Source organism: Lineus longissimus, chromosome 18, assembly GCF_910592395.1.
Source record: "Lineus longissimus chromosome 18, tnLinLong1.2, whole genome shotgun sequence".
NCBI lineage: Eukaryota > Metazoa > Nemertea > Pilidiophora > Heteronemertea > Lineidae > Lineus > Lineus longissimus.
Genome location: NC_088325.1, coordinates 7569376 through 7594691, shown reverse-complemented (window position 1 = coordinate 7594691; position 25316 = coordinate 7569376). Strand labels below are relative to the sequence as shown.

Genomic DNA, 25316 nt, shown 5'->3' with positions numbered 1-25316 from the left:
TAAATGGCGGCCTCCATGGACCAGTGATGTTTTTTTTGGCGGGAATGGCCAGCCAAACGGAAATGGGTCCATAGAAGTCGTTTGCTACATGATATCCACTCAGAAGTTTCTGGGTCGTTTTAAATGCTCGCTGTGACTACAGTAATGAAAAGCAGTGTGTCTCTAATCTACTTAATGTTTAATGGGAGCGACTGGTATGAATGACGTGAAGAGTCATGCTATGCTATCCAATGCAATTCCTTGTGTGTGGATTGCGGCATCCAAAACATCGTTGACAGACCATGCAATCTGGAAAAGTTTATAAGTAAATATCTCCATAGTGGGGAGGAATTAATTCTAGTTGTCATCTAAGATTTTGTTTTGTAGTGAAATTCGTCCCCTATTTCGGGTTGGTTGCAAAGTTGACAGCTCCACTTTTCATGCTGGCTGTCACGATTCCTACCAATTACTGCAGGAAAGAAGGTATTTCCAGTCCTAAATTTGGTTAGGGGCACCCGAGCTGTTTCGGACAGTTGTAAAAGATAGTCCTGCATTTTGTGTTTGGCAAAAAGTTGATAGATCATCATTTTGGATTGTCGTCCACCTGGACTTGCCAGTGGTGAAGATACTGGTCCTGTTGGTGGGTTTTTAAAGTTCTTTTTAACCAGTCGGAGTTAAACGCACATTGTTAAAGCCAGAGGTGTGTAAGTCAACATTGATTCAGGATGTCTTTGATTTTAACAATCCATTCAGAATGGATATAATCCTTTTCATGTAATTCGCTTCCTATAGAATAGAATATCTTATTTCACTTATTTTCATTTGAACATAGTTGTGTGTTCCAATATGCAACCATTCTGGTTTTCACATCTATTCAATCAGAAAATGACCTGTACGTCTCACCATAAACCATTACCGAGGTTGTGAATTTGCTGACACTTAAAATAATCTTAATGAACCTTACATGCAGTTTCACTCAATTAGAGAAATATCTTTGTATCCCCAGATCTCTGGCTCTGCTGGCCTTGTCATAAAGTTTTTAGCTCAGCTGACTAAGTCAGCCGAGCTTGTCAAATAAGTTGTTCAGTGGCGTCCGTCTGTCCATCCATCCATCCGTCCGTCCGTCCGTCCGTTAAACTCATGGTGTACATTTTGTAACCGTAAGACCTAGAGACTTCAATTTTGCATTTCTGGATACTTCTGGTAAAACTCTACTTTCAAAACAAAATTTGTCGCCATTCGACCTACTTCCTGCGAGCGAGAGTGCATGAAGGAAACTGGCCTATATCGGCCTAGGAGCAGCAGAATTAGTCGAAATATGCTCTAATATTAAGATAAAATTCTTGAAAATCTATTTTATTGAGAAAAAGTTCAAAATTTTAACAGGAGAGGGCGCTACCTGCCTTTTAATTATTTCTGCCGATTCAAATTCCCGCCCGATGACGTCAGCCATCAATGAAGTCTCCTATTTGCCAGTTCTCAAAACATGGCAGCTACACAACAAAAGCAGTAGCTCCAGGAATAAATCACTGTTCACTTCAGCTTCGTAATCGATTGTACCCCCACTTTATTGTGTTTTGTGTGGTGTTCCTATTCAATCAACGATGTAAGGCCTTATTATGTTGGTTTCAATTGAGAAGGTGCATTATAAGCGGCATACGAAATACCGAAGCGGAGACAAAATGGCCGCATGTTGTTTACGCCATGTGCAATAATCTTATTTGGAACTCAATGACACTCAAGTACCCAATTTTCTGCTTAAAAAGGAGTCTGGTAGGCGATATTATCACTAGTTCGTTTCAGTGGTAGTCATAAGGTCTTTAGGGACTACTTTCAGAAATTAGTTCTTGAAAATTTGGCCACATTTCTGTGAAAACGATATCGGAAGTGCATGCTCTGTTCGCGATGACATCGCCGATGTATTTTGAAGTGGAGAATTCCCACAGTATGTGCAGTGAATCAGCATGATTCTGTTCGCCTATTAAGTTTTAGTTCTACGATTCTTTCATGAGTAAAAAGTAGACATTCTAAGCAATACAATAATGTCACTCCCATAAAAATTGATTGGAAATTGAGGGAGCTACGGCATTCTGTTCGGCAACTGGCAGCGCTGAAAAAATACATTGCATACTGTACAATACCAAATGGCACATTTTAAAAAGCGCTCATTGGACAACGTAGGGAATCACCAGAAATGACGTCATCGCTGGTCTAAATAGAAAACTACGGTGGCGCAGTAGAGCACAAGAAAAGGTTTAGCATTAACTTCGTCATGCAAGCTTCAGCAACAAAACGATTTCTCATGAATGATTTATTTGATCATCATCAGCTTGTTTCCCCTGATAGAAAAAAAAATGATTTACAATTTCCATCAAAGTTTTCTATTTTGTGTATAGTCACATGTTATTTAACTGGCAAGGAGCCAAGCAGTTTTGAATATTCGCGGGAAGGCTATGACAATGAGTATCCTCATTCATGGCATAAACTTCATGTTTCGGTAAATATTTTCATACGATGATTTCACCCGAATTATGGTCAGGATTGAGGAATGAACAGTGGCATAATTATGTCAACCAAAAACATTGGTACCGTAGTGAACGCAAAAGGATATCAAATACATGTACCATGGAGCATGCCATTTTCATGCATAATGAACTAAACACCGGGAAGATATTAATGATATTAACTCAGCTGAGCGCCAGGCCCTTGGGCCTCTTGTTTCTTTGCCAGAGTGAGCCTTCCATTGTAATTAAGTACCAAACCTAGGTCTGGATAGGAGTCAACAATTTCTAACTTTTCCTCTCCAAAAACAAAGCCGTCAATTTTCTTACGAGACCTCCCCTTGAAAAGATAAGTATTTTGGTTTTCGAACCATTCAGACAGTTCCCACATTTTGCAGGAGTTGAAAATTGAGTTCAAACCTTTCTTGAACCCCTCATGGCTGTCAGATAGAATAACCGTGTCATCCGCATACATTAAGACAAGCAATCTTAACAAGCTTCTCAATCTCCTAGTTAAGTCACTGGTGCAGGTCAAATGTAACTGTTTGAGACCTTCAAAACCATCTTGATTTAAGACGTCGTCTAGATCATTGAGGTGAAGGGAAAATTAAAATGGTGACAGGTTCTCGCCCTGCCTTACACCAACGTTACACTGGAAAAAGTCTGAATACACGTTATTGACATCAACACAAGATTTAGCTGACTGATACAGCTTTACCAAAACCTACAAAATTCGACCACGGATACCACTTTTAATTACTTTTTGCCAAAGGCCAGCTCTCCATACAGTGTCAAAGGCCAGCTCTCCATACAGTGTCAAAGGCCAGCTTTCCATACAGTGTCAAAGGCCAGCTATCCATACAGTGTCAAAAGGCCAGCTATCCATACAGTGTCAAAAGGCCAGCTCTCCATACAGTGTCAAAAGCTTTGCGGTAATCAACAAACACACAGTAAACTTTCGAACCCTCTGAAAGATAAATATCAATCAAGAATTTTATCATGAAAATGTGGTCAGAAGTTGAGAAACCTGATCAGAAACCTGCCTGCTTGTTTCCAATGAGGTCACTGTCAGAAGCAAACGAATTCAGCCTACCATTGATTATTAAGGTGAACAGTTTTCTGAGGCAACTTAGGATCGCTATACCCCTAAAATTATCTGGATTCTTGTCGTCACCCTTGTTCTTGAAAATTGACTTGATCGTACCATATGACCAAGATTTAGGAACTTCTCCAGACTCGAGAACTGTACTGAAAGGTTTGATAAAATATGGCATCAGGACATCTTTGGAAGACTTCAAATGTTTATTCAGGATCTTGTCACAGCCTAATTCCTTGCCGTTTTCCAGGGATTTGAGAGCTTTGACAATTTCATTTTCAGTTATCAATCTATTCAAATGAGAGCTTTCGTCTTCGCTGTAATAATTAGTAAGGTTGAGATAGTCAGGACCTTCATGATCCTCCGGTGCAGTATTTAATTTGGCAAAGTGTTTCTTGAAGACCTCCGCACTCACTTCAGAGGGCAAGGAAGACTTTTTCTTGTTTGTAAGCTTTACTTTTTCTTTTCATGTCTGCCAACTTCTCATGAGTTTTATCTCTGCGATATTAGTTGTGACTGATTTCAAATCTTTTCTTTGCTCCTTGATAATCATTGTCGAACCACTACTTTACCTGTCTCTTTTGGCACTGTTGGCCTTTCCAGTGGCGGTAGACTTTTTAGCTCACCTCTTAGCAGAGGTGAGCTTATCCCATACCGTGGCGTCCGTCGTCCGTCGTCGTCGTCGTCGTCGTCGTCGTCGTCGTCGTCGTCGTCGTCCGTCGTCCGTTAGCAGGGCACGTTTCGTAACTGTTAGAGCTATTGAGTTGAAACTTGGTACACATGTACCCTTATGTAATGACACCTGGGAGACCAAGTTTCGGTCCGATTCGTTTCATGGTTTGGCCACCAGGGGGCCAAGCGTTAAAAGTGAAAATATGCAATATCTCCCTTAATAGTAGTCGGGAAATTTTGAAAAAAATATGGTAGGTACTTCTAGCAAAGGTGCATCATATATCCTCCGGGTTTTTGATTTGACCTCCTTTTCAAGGTCACAGAGGTCAAATGGTGTAAATTGGCCGTTAGGATGTAACGATGGCACGTTTCTAAACTGCAATGACTATTGATACCAAATTTGGTACACATTTACCCCTTAGTCAGGTGATCTCAGGGACCGAAGTTTGGTCCAATATGATTCACCACTTGACCACCAGGGGGCAAAATCCAAAAACCTTAAAAATGTGATTATTCCTTAACTTCTTGCCCGATTGCCACCAATTTGATATCATGGATACATCTAACCACCATATCGTATATGTCACACAGGTTTTTAATTTGACCTTCTTGTCAAGGTCACAGAGGTCAAATGGCGTAAATTCGCCATCAGGCCGTAACTATGGCACGTTACTTAACTGCAATGACTATTGATCACAAATTAAGTACACATGTACCCCTTGGTCAGGTGATCTCAGGTACCGAAGTTTGGTGCGATCTGATTTGCCGTTTGGCCTCCAGGGAGGGGGGCCAAATCCTAAATTCTTCAAAATGCCATTATTCCTAGTAATGACTTGCCCGATTGGCACCAATTTTATATCATAGGAACATCTAATTCTAACAACCATTCAATGTGTCACCCGGGTCTTCTTTGATTTGACCTACTTTTCAAGGTCACAGAGGTCGAATGTACTGTAAATTGGCCATTTTGGGGAAATTGTAATTGCTTGGACCTACATTAAACCTAACACTACATGACACAAGACCATGCTCTTTATCCATCTTTCCTCCACATGAGGTGAGCACAATGGCCCTGGCCATTTCATTTAGTAATGAGGACTCATCAGAAGCTGCTCCAAAAATTTCGATCAGTGCTTCGACCATACGGTCAACATCTTAATCTTTGACGACCATGGTATTATTTGATAAATCATCTTGTAGAGCTTTGACAAAATCATGTTTTTTTTCATCTTTCCACATGGGGTGAGCAACCATTGTGGTCGGCAACCAGCTCATTCATGCAGCATAAAGTCTTACATAATTTGAAAGTCAATGGTTTGTGTACATCAGATAGTAAAGGGTTAAAGGCATCCATATCGAATGGTTGTGCACGGCGAGGTAGAACTATCTAGCAGGCAATGACTCAACTAATTGATTCAACTGACCGCTTGTGATAAATTCTTATACATGTACAGAAAAATTTAGACCCTTGTAAGAATATGCTACTATATACTGATAACTCATTTTTGATTAATGGATTGCGGGTCCTGAGTTGACATGTTACTTGGGAGTGCAAGTGACCCTTGGCATATAATCTGGTGAATCTTCACACCAGGTGAATCGCGACCCCTGGTGAATCCTAACATTGGGTGAATCCTCACTGAACAATTTCTTCAGATACATGAATCCTGACCTGATTAAAAAAGAAATTGGTGTGAATTAATGGCGAATCCTGACCTAATTCTACATGTTTGGTTGTGAATCATGGGTTAAAGGCATCAATATCGACCTAATTATTTTGTTGCTAAATTGATTAGAGGGTGAATGTTTGAGGAATGGGGGGTCAAGATGCTTTTTGGCTCACCATAAGGGGAGTCTATACGATAGCGCTGTGTCCGTCGGCGGCGGCGGCGTCGTCGTCGTCCATCGTATCCTGTTTCAGAAACAGTGGCACATTTCTTAACCGCTAGGGGTATGAACTTGAAACTTTGTACACAGCACCCCCTAGGTCAGGTGACCTCTGACACTGAATTTCGGTCCGATCTGATTCTCAACTTGGCCACCAGGGGGCCAAATGCCGATATCTAAAAAGTGTGATATCTCGCTTATTAGTGACTTGTTTTCGATGAAACTTTTGTTGTAGGTACTCATAGCAAATATACATCTTATATCATACAGGTTTTTAATTTGACCTACTTTTCAAGGTCACAGAGGTCATGTGGCGTAAATTGGCCGAGTGTAAACTATGGAACGTTTCTTAACCACTAAAGCTATGAACTTGAAACTTGGTACATATAACCCCCTATATCACATAGCCTCTGGTGCTGAATTTCAGTTTGATCTGATTCTCAACTTTGCCACCAGGGGGCAAAAAGTGGAAATCTAAAAAGTGTGATATCTCGCTTATAAGTGACTTGTTTTCGATAAACTTTTTATGGTAGGTACTCTCAGGAAGAATACATCACATATCTTACGGGTTTTCAATTTGACCTACTTTTCAAGGTCACAGAGGTCATATGGCGTAAATTGGCCGTTAGAGTGTAAACTATGGCACGTTTCTTAACCAGTAAAGCTATGAACTTGAAACTTGGTGCATATGACCCCCTACATCAGATAACCTCTGATGCTGAATTTTGGCCCGATCTGATTCTTTATTCGGCCACCAGGGGGCCATAATGGAAAAAGTAAGAAGTGCAATATCTTGCTTATTTGAGTGAATTGTTTTCGATAAAATTTTTATGGCAGGGACTTCCAGCAAGGATACACCACATGTCGTACGATTTTTGGATTTGACCTCCTTTTCTAGGTCACAGAGGTCAAATGGCGTGAATTGGCCGTTAGAGTGTAACTATGGCACGTTTCTTAACTGCTGAAGCTATGAACTTGAAAGTTGGTACATGTAACCCCCTACATCAGATAATCTCTGACACCCAATTTTGGCCTGATCTGATTCTTGATTTGGCCACCAGGGAGTCAAAACTGAAAAAGTAGGACGTGCAATATCTCGCTTATTCTTCGACCCAGAGCGTTCAGATCGTCAAAAGACCTACGACATTGGGCAGTTCGTCCACCAGTTCAAGAAGTTGAATTGATTGGAAAAAAACTGCCAGATGATCAATACAAAGATTTGCTTCCAACTCTGAACCATAAGCAAAGAGAGTTTTTCACACATATCGTACAAAGATTGAAGACCAGTGATGATCAACTGTGTACATTCCTAACAGGCGGCGCAGGAGTCGGAAAATCACAAGTAGTTAAAGCTTTATATCAATTTATGCTTCGACATTTATGTTCCGAAGAAGGTCAGAATCCAGAGGATCTGTGAATACAAAAAATAGCCCCCAGTGGATATGCAGCATATGTTGTAGAAGGCTCAACAATACATTCAGCGTTTAGTATACCATTCAAAAAGAATTTCAAAGCTGACTACATACCCCTAACGATGGAGAAACGAAATACTCTACGAGCCAAATATAGACACTTAAAAGTCCTTATCATCGATGAGATATCAATGGTCGGTTGTGGGATGTTCTCTTTCATACATCAGAGACTTGCAGAAATTATGGACAACAAGAAGGCATTTGGAGGAATACATGTCCTTGCCATTGATGATATGTATCAACTGCAACCATGTTTTGACAGTTATGTGTTTGAAGATGGGGACAGCATCATACCGTTATCAGAAGTCAATTTCCCTTGAAACCCAGCAATGCAAGAACTGTACACTCCGCACAAGGCGGCACATTTAAAAAGCTTGTTGTTAACATGAACACTGACCAAGTACTGAAAACAACTCCAACAAACTTAATGAAACATTCACACTATGTTGCCTTGAGTCGAGTCAGAGCCATTGATGACTTGTACATCATTGACCTCAACGAAAATGCCATCTCACAATCATCAAAAGTGTTGAAATACATGAGATTGATGAAACAGAAAAGCAAACTCTCCTTGTGTTACACGCCTGTCTATCAGGGAAAACAACTTGCCATTGTCTTTAATGATGCTGCATCAGTGTATAATCATTTTGATGACATCAAACAAAATCAAACGATCACAACAGCATCTGTCATTGCACTGGCAAATTCTCGCTTGAAACAATCCGATCACTCTGAAACATATGCTTTGCCAAATTTCAAACTTGTGCGTAATGATTACCCACCAATAGACAATATCATGAGACCAATGCATGGACTGATGCTATACATCAAGAATGATATCACTGTCTTAGACACAACAACCCATCGAACAGACACTTTCGAAACAATCCTTCTGCACTTACAGCCTCCACATTCCAATTCTTGTGAACAATGCCATGTCCTTTTCATAAATGTGTATCCAAATTCCACTTGGCCAACACTAATCAACAATTTCCATAGCTGCTTTCTGCCGTACTAACAATTACAGAAATTCTTTATCATTGGAAATTTCAATAATATTGACAAACCAGTACTGGCAAATGATCCAGATTCAGACAAAGTCAAAAAAATTGTGCTCAACATGTACCAAAATGACTTGCAAACCACCATGATGCAGAGATATCAACTCGAACAATATATTGGAGAACAAACCACAAAAGATCCGCCAAAACAATCCAAAAGGGATCAACATCTATTTACACAATCAGATAATGGTATGTTGACCACCTATCAATTGAAAGAAGAAACGAGCACCAAAAAAACCAAGAAAAAAGTATACCGGTGCCCACATGCAGAATTAGATTTGATGTTCACCAATCAATTGAATTCCCAATACATACACTCAGTGCAAGTAGTTACCCAGACTTGGTCAAATCATCTAATAATACGAACTGCCCTATCATATCAACTGTCAAATCTACTCAAAATTGTCTACCACAATGCTAGATCTGTTCACAGACACTTCAATGATTTGAAACTGGATCCAAACATGACAGCTGCATCAATTGTTGCATTAGCAGAAACCTGTTTGCGCCGATCTGATACCGACAACCACTATACAATGACCAATTTCCAACTTGTCCGCAATGACCAAAATACTAGCAATCCCATGCAGAGACCACCACATGGACTCATGATTTATGTGAAAAATGACATAAGGATCATGGAGAAGCAATTTATTTCCAGCAATGACTTTGAATCAATCTCTATTTGCATCAACCCAAAAGACTCCCATACAGTGATCCATGTCATTGCAATCTACACAACACCAACTTGCACATTTCAAAACCTCGTCTACAGACAACAGGAATGTCTTTCAACATATGAACCAACTGAACGATACCTCATCCTCGGTGATTTCAACATGAAGTCAATAGCCAGTACTGAAAACTATAATTCAAGGTTAGAAACCTACATGCTACAAGGATTTTATTTCACCCAGCACATGACTAAAAACACCACAGATTATGACTCAAAGTTAGACCTCGTCTTCACCAACACCGCCCTATCACATGATATTGATCTTGTTGATGTCATAGACAATTATTTCTATAATTCAAGGTTAGAAACCTACATGCTACAAGGATTTGATTTCACCCAGCACATGACTAAAAACACCACAGATTATGACTCAAAGTTAGACCTCGTCTTCACCAACACCGCCCTATTACACGATATTGATCTTGTTGATGTCATAGACAATTATTGGTCGGATCATAAACTTATATATACTGCCCTGTCTTATTACTAGACATCAATACACATCTAAAAAAGTCTTCATGCCTGATTGTGTTCACCATATTCACCTCTAAACTAAGCATGATCCTGCCTACTAAAAGATGTATACGGTGAGCACAATGGCCCCTGGCCGTTTCATTGACGGGTGCATTAATTTTCAAAATGTTTACAACATGTTGTAAAATGTATTTCCTCTGTAAACACTAGCCACATTTTGCCAACATTGTGTTGTAACCAAGAATGTTGTAAAAATGTTGTCCGTGTACACAGGCCTATGAAGGTACTATCTTCCACCCATTGACAACAGGTGAGCCCCTGGCCATTTCATTCAAGAAATCATGATATATGCTACTCTGCGTGCTGACGATCTTTTTGGCGGGAAAGAATTTCTGCCGCCTGCCTTGGTAAAGGAATTTCAGTTGGCCCCTCCCTTTCAACATATTGATCAAATAAAAATTGCGCTGTTGCGTGTTTTGCGGGTGTGACCAATCACGCCTGTAAATACTTTTTACGGGTGCCGATGAGATCGTGCCCATATCCTAAAAAGGCCTGCAATGAATAGTTTGTGTATTGTTTTGTTGGTTGTGTTTTATTTGAAAATAATTGATTGTTATAATTCCGGTATATTTGCGCCTGTCATCACTCAAAAGATCTTGGATCAGAACTTCAGCAATAATGATCTGTGTTGGCAGACACAGAACTAGTGAATGTACGGAGACACACCAGTAATCATTTACAGTTGCCTGATGCCTGAATTCCATTTTCCAGGTATTACCCTGTCTGAGTATTTTCGAGACATGGGATACAACGTATCGATGATGGCAGATTCAACATCACGATGGGCTGAGGCATTGAGAGAAATCTCTGGACGTCTTGCTGAGATGCCGGCTGATGCTGGTTATCCAGCTTACTTGGGTGCCAGGTTGGCTTCCTTCTACGAAAGAGCAGGAAAAGTTAAATGTCTTGGAAACCCAGAGAGGGAGGGAAGTGTTACCATTGTTGGAGCGTAAGTTTATTACAGTTGTGCGGCATGTCTATTTAAAGGTGAACTGACATTTACAACGTTTTGTAAATTGATATCATTTTGATGATAAACAATATAATGATGAAATTTCTCTGCAGAAGTCATGAAATTAATAGTTCATGTAAGCCGCCTAGCATGACAACGTCGCCTGGGGAAATTACACAATACATAGTAACATGCTGAATGTCGGGCCTTATAAACATGAAAGAAAAACATATTTCTTCACATGTAAGTCACCCGCAAGATTTTATGGTAATGTATTTGTAGTATGATAATATGGAGTCTTGAATTTAAATTTATTCTACTATACAGGGTGTTTAAAAAAAAGTATACAGTTTGATAAATTGGCACTTTATATTTTTGGAAAATATGTTCGATGGATATTGGTAGGTAGGGGTTTAAATTAAACTTTAATGCATATCTGTACAAAATTTCACACCTAGCTTTTCACGCTTGAGCGAGCAAGGGCAAATTGCCTCAATTAAGTAAAAACTTGTTTGCATCGCTATGGGATGGCATTAAAATTGAATTAAAGATCATGGGAAAGGAAATTGGGTATCCGCCTTGTTTTCCAAAAAGCATTAACCCTTTTGCCTCCACGTCAATATCTGGTTTTTGATTTGACCTAATTTTCAAGGACAGAGAGGTCAAATGGCGTAAATTGGCCATTTGGGTGTAACTATGGCACGTTTCTTAACCAATAAAGCTATGAACTTGAAATTTAGTACACATAACTCCCTATGTCATATATCCTCTCACACCGAATTTCGGTCTGATCTGATTCACAACTTGGCCACCAGGGAGCCAAAACTAAAAAAGGTAAAAAGTGCAGTATCTCACTTGTTAGTGACCTGTTATTTTTATGGTAGATACTTCAAGCAACGATACATCACATGTCATACCAACTTTGGTTTGACCTAGATGAATTTTTTACCACCAAATATCTATACGGTGAGCACAATGGCCCTTGGCCGTTTCATTACATACCTTGACCAAAAAATCCAAAACAATTTGTACACTTGAATGTCTTGGGATATCTTTCAGTAACTTCCATTTGAAAATCGCTCTCCACCGGACAGTTGGCCACCAAATCAGGTGACGGACGAGTTGATTTTTTAAAAAGGGGTGCGCGTGCCAAACCTTCTCTTGTCTGATGTTATGTGACACTCCCACGTATAATTGGACCGAAATCATGGCAATGTCTTCGGTCGAGACCAACGCTGCTTGAATAACAGCGTGGTTTTGTCAAGAGATTGTGGCAGGAAAACCTGCTCCATGGAGGCTGCCATCTTGTAATCTGTCTTCCTACGATCCCTATTATTTGCGATGGAATGATCCACATTTTTCCCGATATTCAACATGGCTGCTTTTTCGTGGAGTCGAAACCAAACTTCAAAGAAATCGGACCAGTAGTTTGCGCTCCAGACCTCAAAACGATGCAGGCAAAAAATTTACAAATTGACTATAGGCAAGCCTCCCTCCTCAGTGATCCACTGAGCAGATTGCATACCAAATACCCGGATTTGAAGCTGTATGTTGCACACAAGCAATGGTTGGGTCATCAAATCCTCTTTATCAAGAGATGTTTGTTTCCAATTGTGGCATGGGTTTATGGTTAAAAAAAACCCACGCTATCCGCACTATTTATACACAATGGCCACAGGCCTTATGCGAATCCTTTACCAACATTTCTATCCACAATGCATAGCGCGACAATTACACTACCATTAATTAAGCCGTAATAAGCTCAGTCAAAAACCATCATAAAACTGTCCGCTAATTAAAGTGAAAACTCGGACAAAGTTTGCTATCAAATCCACCAAAAATACGCAATTTAAGTTTCACTCGCCAGTTTTACTTACATTCATAGTGATGCTTGGAATAATATTAATGGTAAAGCGAGGGTGATATGATATTGATTTTATGATTAAAATTGCAAATCTTTAGAGGCTGCTAACTGTATTCGTCACGTGATTCAAGATTGATAGAAAAAACAACACTCTGTCACGTGACTCAGACAGCAATGCAAATCAGATCGCAAAAGTGTGAATACGAAATGGCCGCTAGGTAAGTCACATGACTTAAAAATCGAGTTAACTGGAAAAATTGAGCGAAAAGTTTGGAATAAAACACTGAATTGAAGATCGGTATGTCCTGGCATAGATCAAATATTCTCAAGAATGCAAAGATAATGGGGGTTCTGCTTTCAACCAACCCAATTCTAGTTAAAGAGTAAGTAGAAAGCCTTTAAAAACGTCTGAAATACAGTTTATTCATGAGACATTAACTCGATACATCCAAACTGACCAAATTTCCGTGCCAAAATATTGCAACATCAGCTATATTTTGGAAAATGACGAAGGATGTCTCCAAGAAAAAAAAATCCAAGAAAGATGTCTACATACCTGTCGACGACGGGTCGGGCACTTGCGAAATTTACACATCTCGGCGCAGTAGAGGTCGATATGACGTAACATACAATTTTGTGATGTCATATGATGTAAATGGCGGTCTCCATGGACCAGTGAGTTTTTTTTGGTGGTAATGGCCAGCCAAACGTAAATGGGCCCATAGAAGTCGTTGGCGACCTGATATCCACTCAGAAGTTTCTGGATCATTTCAAATGCTCGCTGTGACTGCAGTAATGAAAAGCAGTGTGTCTCTAATCTACTTACTCCTTAACCCATTAGTATTTAATATTTCTAAACACCTAAACGGGGCAAGGCATTTCAGGTTGTGGCAGCCAATTCAGAAAAACAATAATAACAACACAATAAACCAAGATAGGCCCAATAAAGTTTACATTTGCTGAAAGCCTATAATGTTATCTAAATATTCCCGATGTGAAATTTAGAAAGAAAAAACCAAGTTTACCCGCATACAGTAAAAGGCCCCTATTTCGCCAAAAAGGGACGACCAGCCAAACAACACCTCACGACCATAAACAGTGGCCAATACACACTGTAGTGCTCTCGATGATATACCATCTAATAAAGTCATAAACTTACCCCTGTTCCCTATACTGGATTTTATATTTCATGTTTCCGTAGCATCCTCCATAGCTGGCCTGGTTTCCCCCTCAGCCCCCCCCCCCCCCCAAAAAAAAATCCATCAAAAAGACGAAATCGAACACACAATGGCGAGAAAAAACATGCATATTAGTCATTCTTCACAGCTGCATGGTGATAACTGATGACACTAAGGGGGTTCCCCATGGTGGCGGGTGATTCAAATTTATAATATACCGAATAAGCCCAGGTGACCATTTTCAGCTTTTCAAAAGGCTACGGCGTATGCCAAAGGTGCCTTAATAAGGGTTAACAAAAATCCTGGTTGTTTCATCCTTCCAAAAAGTTTACTTAAGGTTTAATAGAAAGATTTCTAGGTATTCAACAACTTTGTATATTGCCTGGAGGTAAACGTTTAAGATAGCTGACCAGTAGTACTAGTAACGCTTGAGGTCACATGACCTGTGATACAAAGTGTTAGTAGACACGCCAGTTAATTTAAACAGAGAGACTTGCTCAAAGTTCAGTCTATAAAAACACTTTTCCCGGCCCGATCCTTGCACCTGAAAGATTGAATACATTCTCTAAAACACAGGGATGACGAAGGTAAAGTTACCATGTAGAATTAACATAAAAACCGATCTAACAGACTAAGGGATCACGTCCAAAGTCCGCACTCGAATATTCAACTGGTCGAATATCCCCACACTCATTCGCCTCCAAATCGCTCCCTGCTTCGGCGATTCTATTATGATCAGGCGAGTATTCAGACTGAATGAAAATCGCAGGCAAAAACAATAATCACACCTAATTCGCTCTCACCAACCATCGGAACGAAGCGAATATTACATGTGTTGTAGTATGCGAATTCCGACATCAGCTGATAGCAGACCAAACAAAAACACAACCTGGAATTCCCGGTCAACCTGACTCCAGTAATCAAATACATCGCATCTTTCCACGAGGAGCTACACGAATTTGGCACAGAGGTTTGAGGTTGTTAGTATTGTGGTGTGCATTCCGAAGGATTGTGGCGGAATGTACCGAATCATACAGCTAATCATAGTTAGGCTTATGTTTCCGAGTCTCAGCCAACCAATCAAGATCGTTGTAGTATCCGGTCATCCTAAACAGTGTCCACCAGGTTTAAAGTCGGGTATAAAGTCATCAAAATAAAATTTAGTGGCCATAAATGTAATAAGTACACCATAAAAAACACATTTCCTGAAAATTTCATGACTTTTGAGTGTAAGATAAGTGAGATGTTGTCTAAAATCACAGGGCTCCTGTTGTATTGGGAAGCCCTATCATTTCCTCCAAGTCAAACCCAACTTGGCCGCCGACTGAGTGGTGGACGCTGGTACATTTTAGACAACAACTCGCTATTTAATCTAGCACACAAATGTCACGAAACGATCAGGAAATGTCCTGCTTATTTCGTTTATGACTATTAGATTTTACTTTGATGGCTTTAAGTATGTGTTTAAAGCTGGTGGACGTATGACCCGATTTGTTTACATCATGTGACTGCACTGCGAAAGTCGTTGCAAAATCGTTACGAATATCGGACAAGCGTGCAAGAGCCACCAATTTCGTAAAATCGCACCATTATCGCCTGGAGTGATTTTTGGGGTGAAATCGAAGAATGGGCGAAATCGAAGAATAGGCGCGATTGTGAATGAATGAATGAAATTATCTTTTGTATAGTGCCTTTCCCACTGAATACAATGTTCAAAAGCGCTCACACTCCAAAATGCTCGCGGAAGAGGAAAGTTTTCAAGTTTTTTTAGAAGGTGATGGAGTCCGTTTCTTTCCTCCGGTCATGGCCTAGTGACTTCCACATTCCACATTCCACATTCCACATTCCACATGATTGTGGGCAAATTTCGCATCTGACATACCGGCGATTTCATATTATCGCCTCACATTCTCCGGTCGATTTTCGGACAGATTTCGCAGGCGAAATACTATAGGGTGAATTTCGCCAGCGAATATCGCCTGCGGACTTTGGACGTGATCCCTAAAGCGATAACAATTTCATCATCTCAATGATGATCAATGTTTTGTTTAAAACCAGGATCATAGAATTCCTTTTTGCAGAAGACTTGAATGTGTCTAATTCTTAAGTTGTTTGTTACAGTGATGTTCCCTGTGTTTCAGTGTGTCTCCCCCTGGTGGTGACTTTGCTGATCCTGTTACGGCTAACACCCTCAGTATCGTGCAGGTATTCTGGGGTCTTGACAAGAAACTTGCCCAGCGTAAACACTTCCCATCGATCAACTGGCTCATCAGCTACAGCAAGTACATGAGAGCACTTGATGACTTTTATGAGAAGAACTACCCTGATTTTGTTCCTCTCAGAACCAAGGTAGGTTGATTCAGCTCATATCTATTTACTGTGCAACCTTGACGGCTTGAGGTGTTTTGGAGGCTGTACCTTTTGCACCTAAATTACTACATCATTTGCAAGAAATGGTACAGACAGTCCAGAAGTGGACTGAAGTAGCTGGAGAATATGCATTGAACTCTTTGATGCTGCAGACTGAGTGTACTCAGTTGCCAATTTTATAGCCCCCCCTTGACGCACACTGGGTTCCCTCGGTTAAACCATTCCCTTACAACACTAGCGATCTCCAGCTGACGATCTTTTTGAAATTGATCAAGGCGCCATATGATATCATCTGAGAACACTTATTTAATTCGTCGTGCATTATCTGCTTCCGCCAATTATTTCTGTTTTGGACAAGGAGGCAAAAATTCGATTTTTCATTGGAAAGCAACTTTTTGTCCCCCGGAGCCCTCGGAGGGGGATATGGAAATACCGCCCGTCCGTCTGCAGTGCCGCTCGCCGCTCGCCGCTCGCCGCTCGCCGCTCGGTGCTCGCCGCTCGCCGCTAGTGTTCCCTTCCGCTCTGTAACTTCTGAACGACACAATATTTTGGATTGAAATTTGGTGTGCTGATAGAGGGCGGGCCAAAGGTGTGTCGCGATGTAAAATCGGCCGAGTTTGATTCTCGACTTGGCCACCAGGGGGCCAAAACCAAAAACACATAAAGTGTTAGAACTCGCTTAATATTCATCCGATCTTTACGAAATTTTTATGGTAGACTAAGCTAGCAAAGGTACACGATATATCACCCGAGTTTTTAGTTTCAGCCATTTTCTGGCCCATAGGGGGCGCTTTCTGAAAATCATGAAAATCCCCTTCCGCTCTGTAACTTCTGAACGACAAAATATTTGTGTTCGAAATTTGGTGTGCTGATAGAGGGCGGGCCAAAGGTGTGTCGTGTCGAAAAATCGGCCAAGTTTGATTCTCGACTTGGCCACCAGGGGGCCCAAACCAAAAACACATAAAGTGTTAGAACTCGCTTAATATTCGTCCGATTTTTACCAACTTTTTATGGTAGAATAAGCTGACAAAGGTACGCAATATATCACGCAAGTTTTTAGTTTCAACCATTTTTCTAGCCCATAGGGGGGGCTTTCTGAAAATCATGAAAATTCCTTTCCGCTCTGTAACTTCTGAACGACAAAATATTTTTGTTTGAAATTGTCCCCCGGAGCCCTTGGAGGGGGATATGGAAATACCGCCCGTCCGTCTGCAGTGCCGCTCGCCGCTTGCCGCTCGCCGCTAGTGTTCCCTTCCGCTCTGTAACTTCTGAACGACACAATATTTTGGATTGAAATTTGGTGTGCTGATAGAGGGCGGGCCAAAGGTGTGTCGCGTCGAAAAATCGACCGAGTTTGATTCTCGACTTGGCCACCAGGGGGCCCAAACCATTTGCCCCCCTTAGCCCCCGCTAGATACGCCCATGCATACTATTACCAACTTTAGTAATAAGTGCCCACCAAGTTCGGGGTTACTCCAGATGTGACCGATTCTTTACATGTCAACCTTGATATTCAGATTTTGCCGATTGCTTTGTACATGACACACATATTGGCCCATTATATGTGCCTTATTTCATATGCCTCATATAGAACAGGTTCAGGTGTATATGTGCAATAACATGACACACAGATCCCGTTAGCCAAAGTGAACAACCTCACCTCACCTGGTCTATGCAATTTCCATTAGTAGCTGATATTCAGATTTTCTGAGAGAAGCAAGGGCATTATCTGCTGTAATCAGAATTAGCCAATGTTTGCAGTCTCACCCCATGTACTCCAGGATGGAATTCCACAATATTTCCCATATTACCTAATCACCAATATTGAGGAAAAGCTGTTGTTTTCATTTTGGCTAACGTGATCTGGTGGTAATGATAGAAAACACAAAATGACTCTCATAATGTTTCTTTGGGGTTTACCTAATTTCTTATTTTAGCCTCTCCATCGCGCGACTCTTCAATTTCACCTCGAGCACTTACTAAAAATCATGAAAATCGCATTGTGCTCTATGATTTCAAGAACAAGAGATTCTGGTAACACATTTTCGACGGTGTCATTGAGTACCCATGCCCATATGGCGACGGGGGACATTTACGCTATGCTTGTTTATATCTTGAATTGCTATGCAGTAAATGAAAGAAGTCACCAAGAGCTTCAAGATAATGTATGATATAAGTAGTTCAGAGTTATATTACTTGTTTACCCTTTTGGCAATGAAGGAATTTTCATGATACCTCCTTTCGGGCCTGAAGGTATTTTTGATACCGTGATGTGCCGAATTTCTTGGCGTTTGGAGGATGATTTTAACTTCAAAAACACAAGTTTGGAAAGTTGCACCGGGACTAAATATAAAGTAGTATAACTGATATAAAATGCATGGAACTTTCAGTGAAGGAAATCAGGGGAGCCAGAGCGTTCCCAAGAAAGACATGATAATGATGAGAAATAGAGGTAGAAAGATTAAAACTATCACTGAAAGGCCCAAGCATGTTTATACACACGAATGAGTTAAGAGTTAAGGCGTTCTCATGTGACGCCATCTATCCACAGACCGGTACGACTCTAATGTAGAGCAAAAAGGTGTGTCCAATTGTCGGACAGGAAAAGATCACAAAGTAAGAAATACTGATCCATAGTCGGACACTCTAGCAAATTATAACAGTGCGGACTAGACAGGATTGAAAGTTATTCATTGCGGCAAACACATCGACCAACATAATGGTAGAGTGTAAGCATTTAAAAACCACGTCAACTTCTCAGATCAAGGCACCAAACCCAGGAAGGGGGACCCAATGTCCACAAAAAACAAACATGGCTGCCGGCAAGATGGGAACAAGCGGAGCCAAGTTGAACCAAGGGGAAATGTTGTAAAACCACTGAGCTAGAATACTCACATAACATCGTGCCGGGTTACCAGGACATTTACAAATAAGAAAAAGCGGCACATAGTAAAATTTACAGTAGTATATAGTGTAAAGGGGGTTTTTGCAGAGGGACAGAAAAACAAGTAGACATTTCAAATCGTATTGTCATGAATATTTCAAATTGTATTGTGTATTGGATATTACTGCAGTTGCTGAGATCGTTGTTCTGATTGGTCCAAAATCAAGGCTACTTGCCTGGGCCAAAAAAACAGCTTCTTAGGCGGAAAATGTCAAGATTTTTGGGTGAGTGATTTAGCGGTCTCAAAACATTGCAGGTCAAGGTGTCAAATCATTTACCAGCGTTAGAATTGCTGAGCATCTGCTTTAGTCTTTACTTGCATTCCAATTTTCAGACCAAAGAGATTCTGCAGGAAGAAGAAGACTTGTCTGAGATCGTACAGCTGGTGGGAAAAGGCTCCCTGGCCGAGTCTGATAAGATCACACTTGAGGTAGCCAAACTCATCAAGGATGATTACTTACAACAGAATGGTTACACACCCTATGACAGGTATTTAGTGTCTTCATTGAACTGTTGATAAAAATATTCATATTAACAATTATTACATGACCTCACATACAATACAATAGCAAAACCAAGATGATGTATTTCTTTAGCTCTTTCACTACCGCACGTGGTATATACCAGGTTCAGGCCAACCCACTTTAAAATCGGCTCAGTAATGCTATCTCTATCTGTCCGTAAAAGAATGGGAAACGCATTGCCAGAGCAAGATAAGATTGACCTGCCATCTGGTGAATTTTTTATCAACAAGTTGAAAATATGCCAAAATATGGCTTATTTTCAAAACTTTATTTCAGAGCCGCCGGTTGGCTCAGTGGTTAACGCGTACTGCCCAGGAACCAAGGATACAATGATCGAATCCCAACGCCAGCCGAAATTCTTTTCTTTTTTTTGGGTTGAAGGGGTGGGGGGGGGGGTCTAGTTTTTAGCTAGTTTTTTTAGCTTATACGATACCGTTGCGTCCGTCGTCCATTAGCGGAGCATGTTTCGTCACCGCTAGGGCTAGATGGCTAAAACTTGGTGTGATGGTAGCTTTGGGCAATATGCCCAGACTTATTTTTCTTTTTCGGGATATGACCTACTTTCTGGCCTCCAGGCGGCCATTTTGGAAAATGGTTCTTTTCCTAATGGTTGTACGTAGAGTGACAAAATTATGGTGGGCGTATCTAATAAGGTTAAATGACATATCACCGAGGTTTTTGATTTGACCTACTTTTCAAGGTCACAGAGGGCAAAGTTCACTAAATCACCGAAAGGTAGCACGGTTCGTTTCTATTTGAGCTAGAAGGTTCTAAACTGGGGAGGACATGTATCTAGGGACCCTCTATCCAACCCCAAAAATCTGTCCGCTCAGACTTCAAATATGGCCACCAGGCAGCCATCTTGAAAATTAAACAAAGTCGGATTGCAACCAGATTTCATGTGATTATATATCTCTGTACTCTCTACAACAATCTTGAAAATTAAACAAAGTCCTATTACCCTGAAACTAATAATCGGATTGCAACCAAACTTCAGGTGATTATGTATCTATGTACTCTTTTCAATATCCTTAATTTTCAGTCAAATCCCATGACAAATATGGCCACCAGGCTGCCATCTTGAAAATCCAACAAAGTCTTAGTACTCCTAAACTGTTTAACATATGTCAACCAATTTCCATGTGACATGTACACTCTTCAATAACCCTGAAATTCAGTCAGCTTTATAACCAAGATGCTATTCTTAGATGGTGCTATTAATTTTCTTTGGTGTCATTGAGCCGAAAAGATGACTATTATTCAATGGAATCAAAACTAGTGAAACTAGCCTGAAACTGTCCTCCCCATATCCACTGCAAATGACATGCATTACATTATCTGAGGTGAGCACATGGTCCCTGGTTTTGTCAGTGTCCATAGCTCGCTATTGAAGAGGAATATACTAGCTACATATGCATTAACTGTTCTAAGTTTGATGATGCTGCTGTTTTTACAGCTGTTAAATATGTTCTATAGGGTTTTGTAGGCATTTATGGAAAGGATTTTATCTTTTTCTGTATCTTAAAGGCTTCCCAGGAGTTTGCAGCTTTTCCATTTATCTCCTCCATTTTGTCGGATTTCGAATTCCTCTGTCTTTGTGTCATTCATACTTAGCGGACGTTTTCCAAGGGTTGGCGGGACTGTTTTCTTGACGTGTTCTACTCTGTGTTTTGTAGTGGTGGCCCAGGTGATATCATCATCATACTTAGGGTTGACTTCAAAGTATGAGTTTCTTGAGGGCTTGTAGTAATTGTGATCAGTGTGTTCGTTGGGCAGTACAGCTGGTTCTGTATAGGCATAGCCATAGGCGTGGTCGTTCTCTGGTGGTGACGGATTGATGGATCTTGCCAGATAGAAGATAAAAAGTACTGCACCGAGGCAGTCACCTTGTGCGATTCCAACCTCTGTTTTGATCTCATCCCCAGTATTGTTACCGACTTGACTTTCAGACAGACATCTATGAGAAGGATTGTCATCATGTGTGATTCGTCCTCTTGTAAAATGTAACTAAGGTCTTGTAGTAGTTTTGGGTGGCTTACTGTGTCGAAGGCTTTGCTCATGATACACAGCAGGGCTGCTTCATCCTATTCTGCAACACACAACTCAAAGAAGACGTCTCTTCTGGTGTAACTGTTTTTTGAAGACTGGCAGAACTTCTGGCTCTGTGTTACTCTGGTGAGGGTTCTGACTCAGGCAATCTGCACTAAATGGGACTGAATTCATGGATAGGCTAGGCAACATTAGGTGAGCCAGAACTGACTGATTTTTCAGTGAAATCTCACTGATTTATAAAGAGAAATTGGGCTCAGTCTAAGGCTCCCCGAGTCAAGCCTACACCAAAGCCACACATGATGTTCTAAAACCATACATAAAATACATATTCTAAGTCATGAAATAAAAAGAAATATTTCCCCCATCCCAATGTTATGTAATGGCAGCAGCAACCTCCATGATTACCAATACCCCTATTATAGCCAGACCATGACTCATTAATGGATGCAGAAACCTGCTGAACTATTTAGTCATAGAATTGTACTTATGTTACCCTTTGGTATCACTCATGTCGAGTAGAAGTAGGTAAATGTTGTAAGAACTTAATTTTATGGCTTTTTCTGCGAATGTTTTTATGGCGAAGACTTGTTCTGTTGTGCTCCTCCCTGACTGGTATGCAGCCTGTGCTAGGGGTATCTTGGTGCTAAGTTTGTCCCAGCATCTTCTGATGAGACATATGGCTAGTATTTTCCTTATAATGGATAGTTGTATGATAGGTCGGAGATGTTCAGCAGGGCCAGGTTTCTTTCCAGGTTTTGGTAGCGGGGTGAGGATCCCTTGTTTTATTTCTTCGGGGTAGCTTCCTGTCTCTGCGATGTTGTTGAGTAGGCTTGCAATTTCTTCATGTATCTCTGGTGATGCATACTTGATGTATTCTGCATTGAGACCGTCTTTACCAACACTTCTGTTGTTCTTAAGGCTTCTGGCTGCTTTTGTAATTTTGGCGGTTGTGAAAGAGGTTATCATGGTCGCTGGTTTTATGGTTGGGTTGACGTCATGTGGTGAAAAAAAACGGTGACCTTTTTATTTTGACCGGATTGATTTTAGGTAAGTGACAAATTTATATTTTAAGCCATTTCTGAAATTAATTATGGTACGAAAGTTCACACATTCATAGAAAAGATTCAGCACAACGCTCCCTTAATGACCGGTTCAACCCAATTTGGTAAAAACAACCTTCGAATTGAGTTATTTTTTTTTTAAATATTGAAGCAACGATCTCATGATTCAGTGTCGCTGTAGAAATGTACATAAATGCAACATTATGAAGGGAGTCAAATTGCAAAAATTCAATGACAAATTTTACCTCTTTTCAAAGCTTGTTTTTCTAGTCCAAGCTCTTGCTGTCCATCCTTGATGATTCAGCAGTCAATATATTTAATTATTTTACATTTTCACCCACAATTGATTTAGATATCTTGCTTTTTAACACCCGACAAACCTGGGTTTAATTTATGCACCAGCAGACAAACGATAATGTACTAAGTCACTGTCATGTGATACCTAAAGTTGTCAAAATGGTGGCAGAGAATCCGATCTAAAACGATGTCAAAGTCCGGCTCTAAAAGATGGATTGCTCAACAAATAACTCTTGTCACATAGCAGAATTAATGTGAATAAACAAGACAATAATAAACATCGTTCTGAAGTCATCGGGTAAGGTTGAAAATGTTTGTAAATAAACGGCGCAATGGATGATCTTCTCCGGAGACTTGAAATGTCAACAAACAATGCAATACACACATGCACACTGTACATAGTACAATGCATCCAGCAGGGGCTGATCATCACACTCTTATCATATTCTCAATCATATCAATGAACTTCCTTGATCATTAGCAGTTCCTTAGTGGGTCACCTTGATCAATAATCATTGGCGCCTTGTCAGTTCTTGTTGGTCTTGTATTATAAAACTTGGCTATCAAATTAAAATGTTTTCTCATCATGTTTTGCAGGAATAATCTACAGCTGCATTTCAACGTTTTTGGTGACCACATCACAGTTGACTGTGAGAGAGGAGCTGAGCTACACTCATACTTATCGAAATAAACGAACACCTATAACCTCCCATCCATCTTCAGTGCTCACCCGTGCGGTCATCAGAAGAACCAGTCAATTCTAGTATTTCATTCTTTTTCACTGTAATACTTACCTCAAAATTGATTAAATAAAGATAACCGTATGTGGCAGTTGATTTACAGGAAAACCAAGTGTATCTGTTAAGTTTTTACTATCGATGCGGGCTAAGAGAATCATACCCATTGCTCCTCGCCTTGCACTTTGAAACTATTGGTTGTCCCTGATGTAAAGGCGATGGCAATTATTTAGGCTGTCCCGGCTTAGGCTGTACCATGTTCACTGGACTAGTTTGTCACAACCAACCTACACTTCAAAGGAATTTATGTAAGGTCCAGACTGTTTCTGGTTGTGACCATGCATCTACTGGGCTGGTTTGTCTCAACCTGCACTTCAGATTGAGGTAAAGGTCTAGACTGCAGTTACTGGTTGTCTACTGATTTGTGACTCATCGGAACTAGTAAGATATAATCTCTGTTACATCCTTCAACTTTTAATCGCACTCATGATATGAAACTATGTGAACAATCAAATCGATCAAGCAAAGCGCCTCGTTTTTTTAATTTGGCAAGCAGCCATCTAGGAAGCCATTTTTAGCTCAGTTTTGTGACGGAATATTTATATAAACTGACCCTGGAAACAAAGTGAGCATCTTTACATTCAGCTGAGCGCCAGGCCCATGAGCCTCTTGTTAATTAATCTAATGTCATTGCACCATACATTTAAAACAACCTTTCTTTAGTTCTCACACAGCTGCAGTGTTGGTGTAGGAGCCCCCTGAAAATGCAGTTTTCATCAAAAATTACCTCCAATTCAACCCCATGATTTCCAAGCCTATAGATCCCAGAATATCAGTAACAGATTTTAACGGATCCTTGGGTTAAGATGAAAAGACCCTGTAAGAATAAGAATGATATCTCTTATACTTTCTGATTGATGGCCATGCAAAGATGGGTTGCTAATGGGCCTTGAGCCCAAAAATGCGCCTCCTGGGAGGGAAACCATTAGGAATATGACAATAATATTTGGGATTCATCAAATTGGCCTCATAACCTACAAAATATGTGAAAATGAGCCAATTCTGATACCATGACCTGGGGACAACTTGCTGATTTCATATGGAATGCCTCTTCCACGCGGACGGACGCACTAGTAAGGTGTTTCCTGGAGTTAGGATCTACTCTGACATCTTGGTACTGATATTTATTTTTCCGACGTCAAGCTGATGGCGCTTGATTACCCCACAACTGCGACGATAAATGGAAATGGCATTGCGTCCTAATAGCAGGTTGACGTGAACTCTGAAACTCTGGCGGGAAAGGTCTTTCGCACCAAGACTTGTGCATACTAGAAATAACATAAAACGCGTTTTTCTACTATTTAAGAGCTGATACAAAATTGGAAAAGCCTTAATC

The 25316-nt window shown here is 40.5% G+C and overlaps 1 protein-coding gene across 1 annotated transcript in view; it reads left to right on the top strand.

Annotated features, from left to right (window-relative positions):
* The window catches only part of LOC135501993 (V-type proton ATPase catalytic subunit A), a 112599-nt gene that overhangs the window by 67965 nt on the left and 19318 nt on the right, over positions 1 to 25316 (top strand). The window contains exons 9-11 of the mRNA XM_064794399.1: positions 10653 to 10890; positions 16077 to 16284; positions 19584 to 19738. Of these exons, the coding sequence (XP_064650469.1) occupies positions 10653 to 10890; positions 16077 to 16284; positions 19584 to 19738 (601 nt within the window). The remainder of the gene's footprint in view (positions 1 to 10652; positions 10891 to 16076; positions 16285 to 19583; positions 19739 to 25316) is intronic.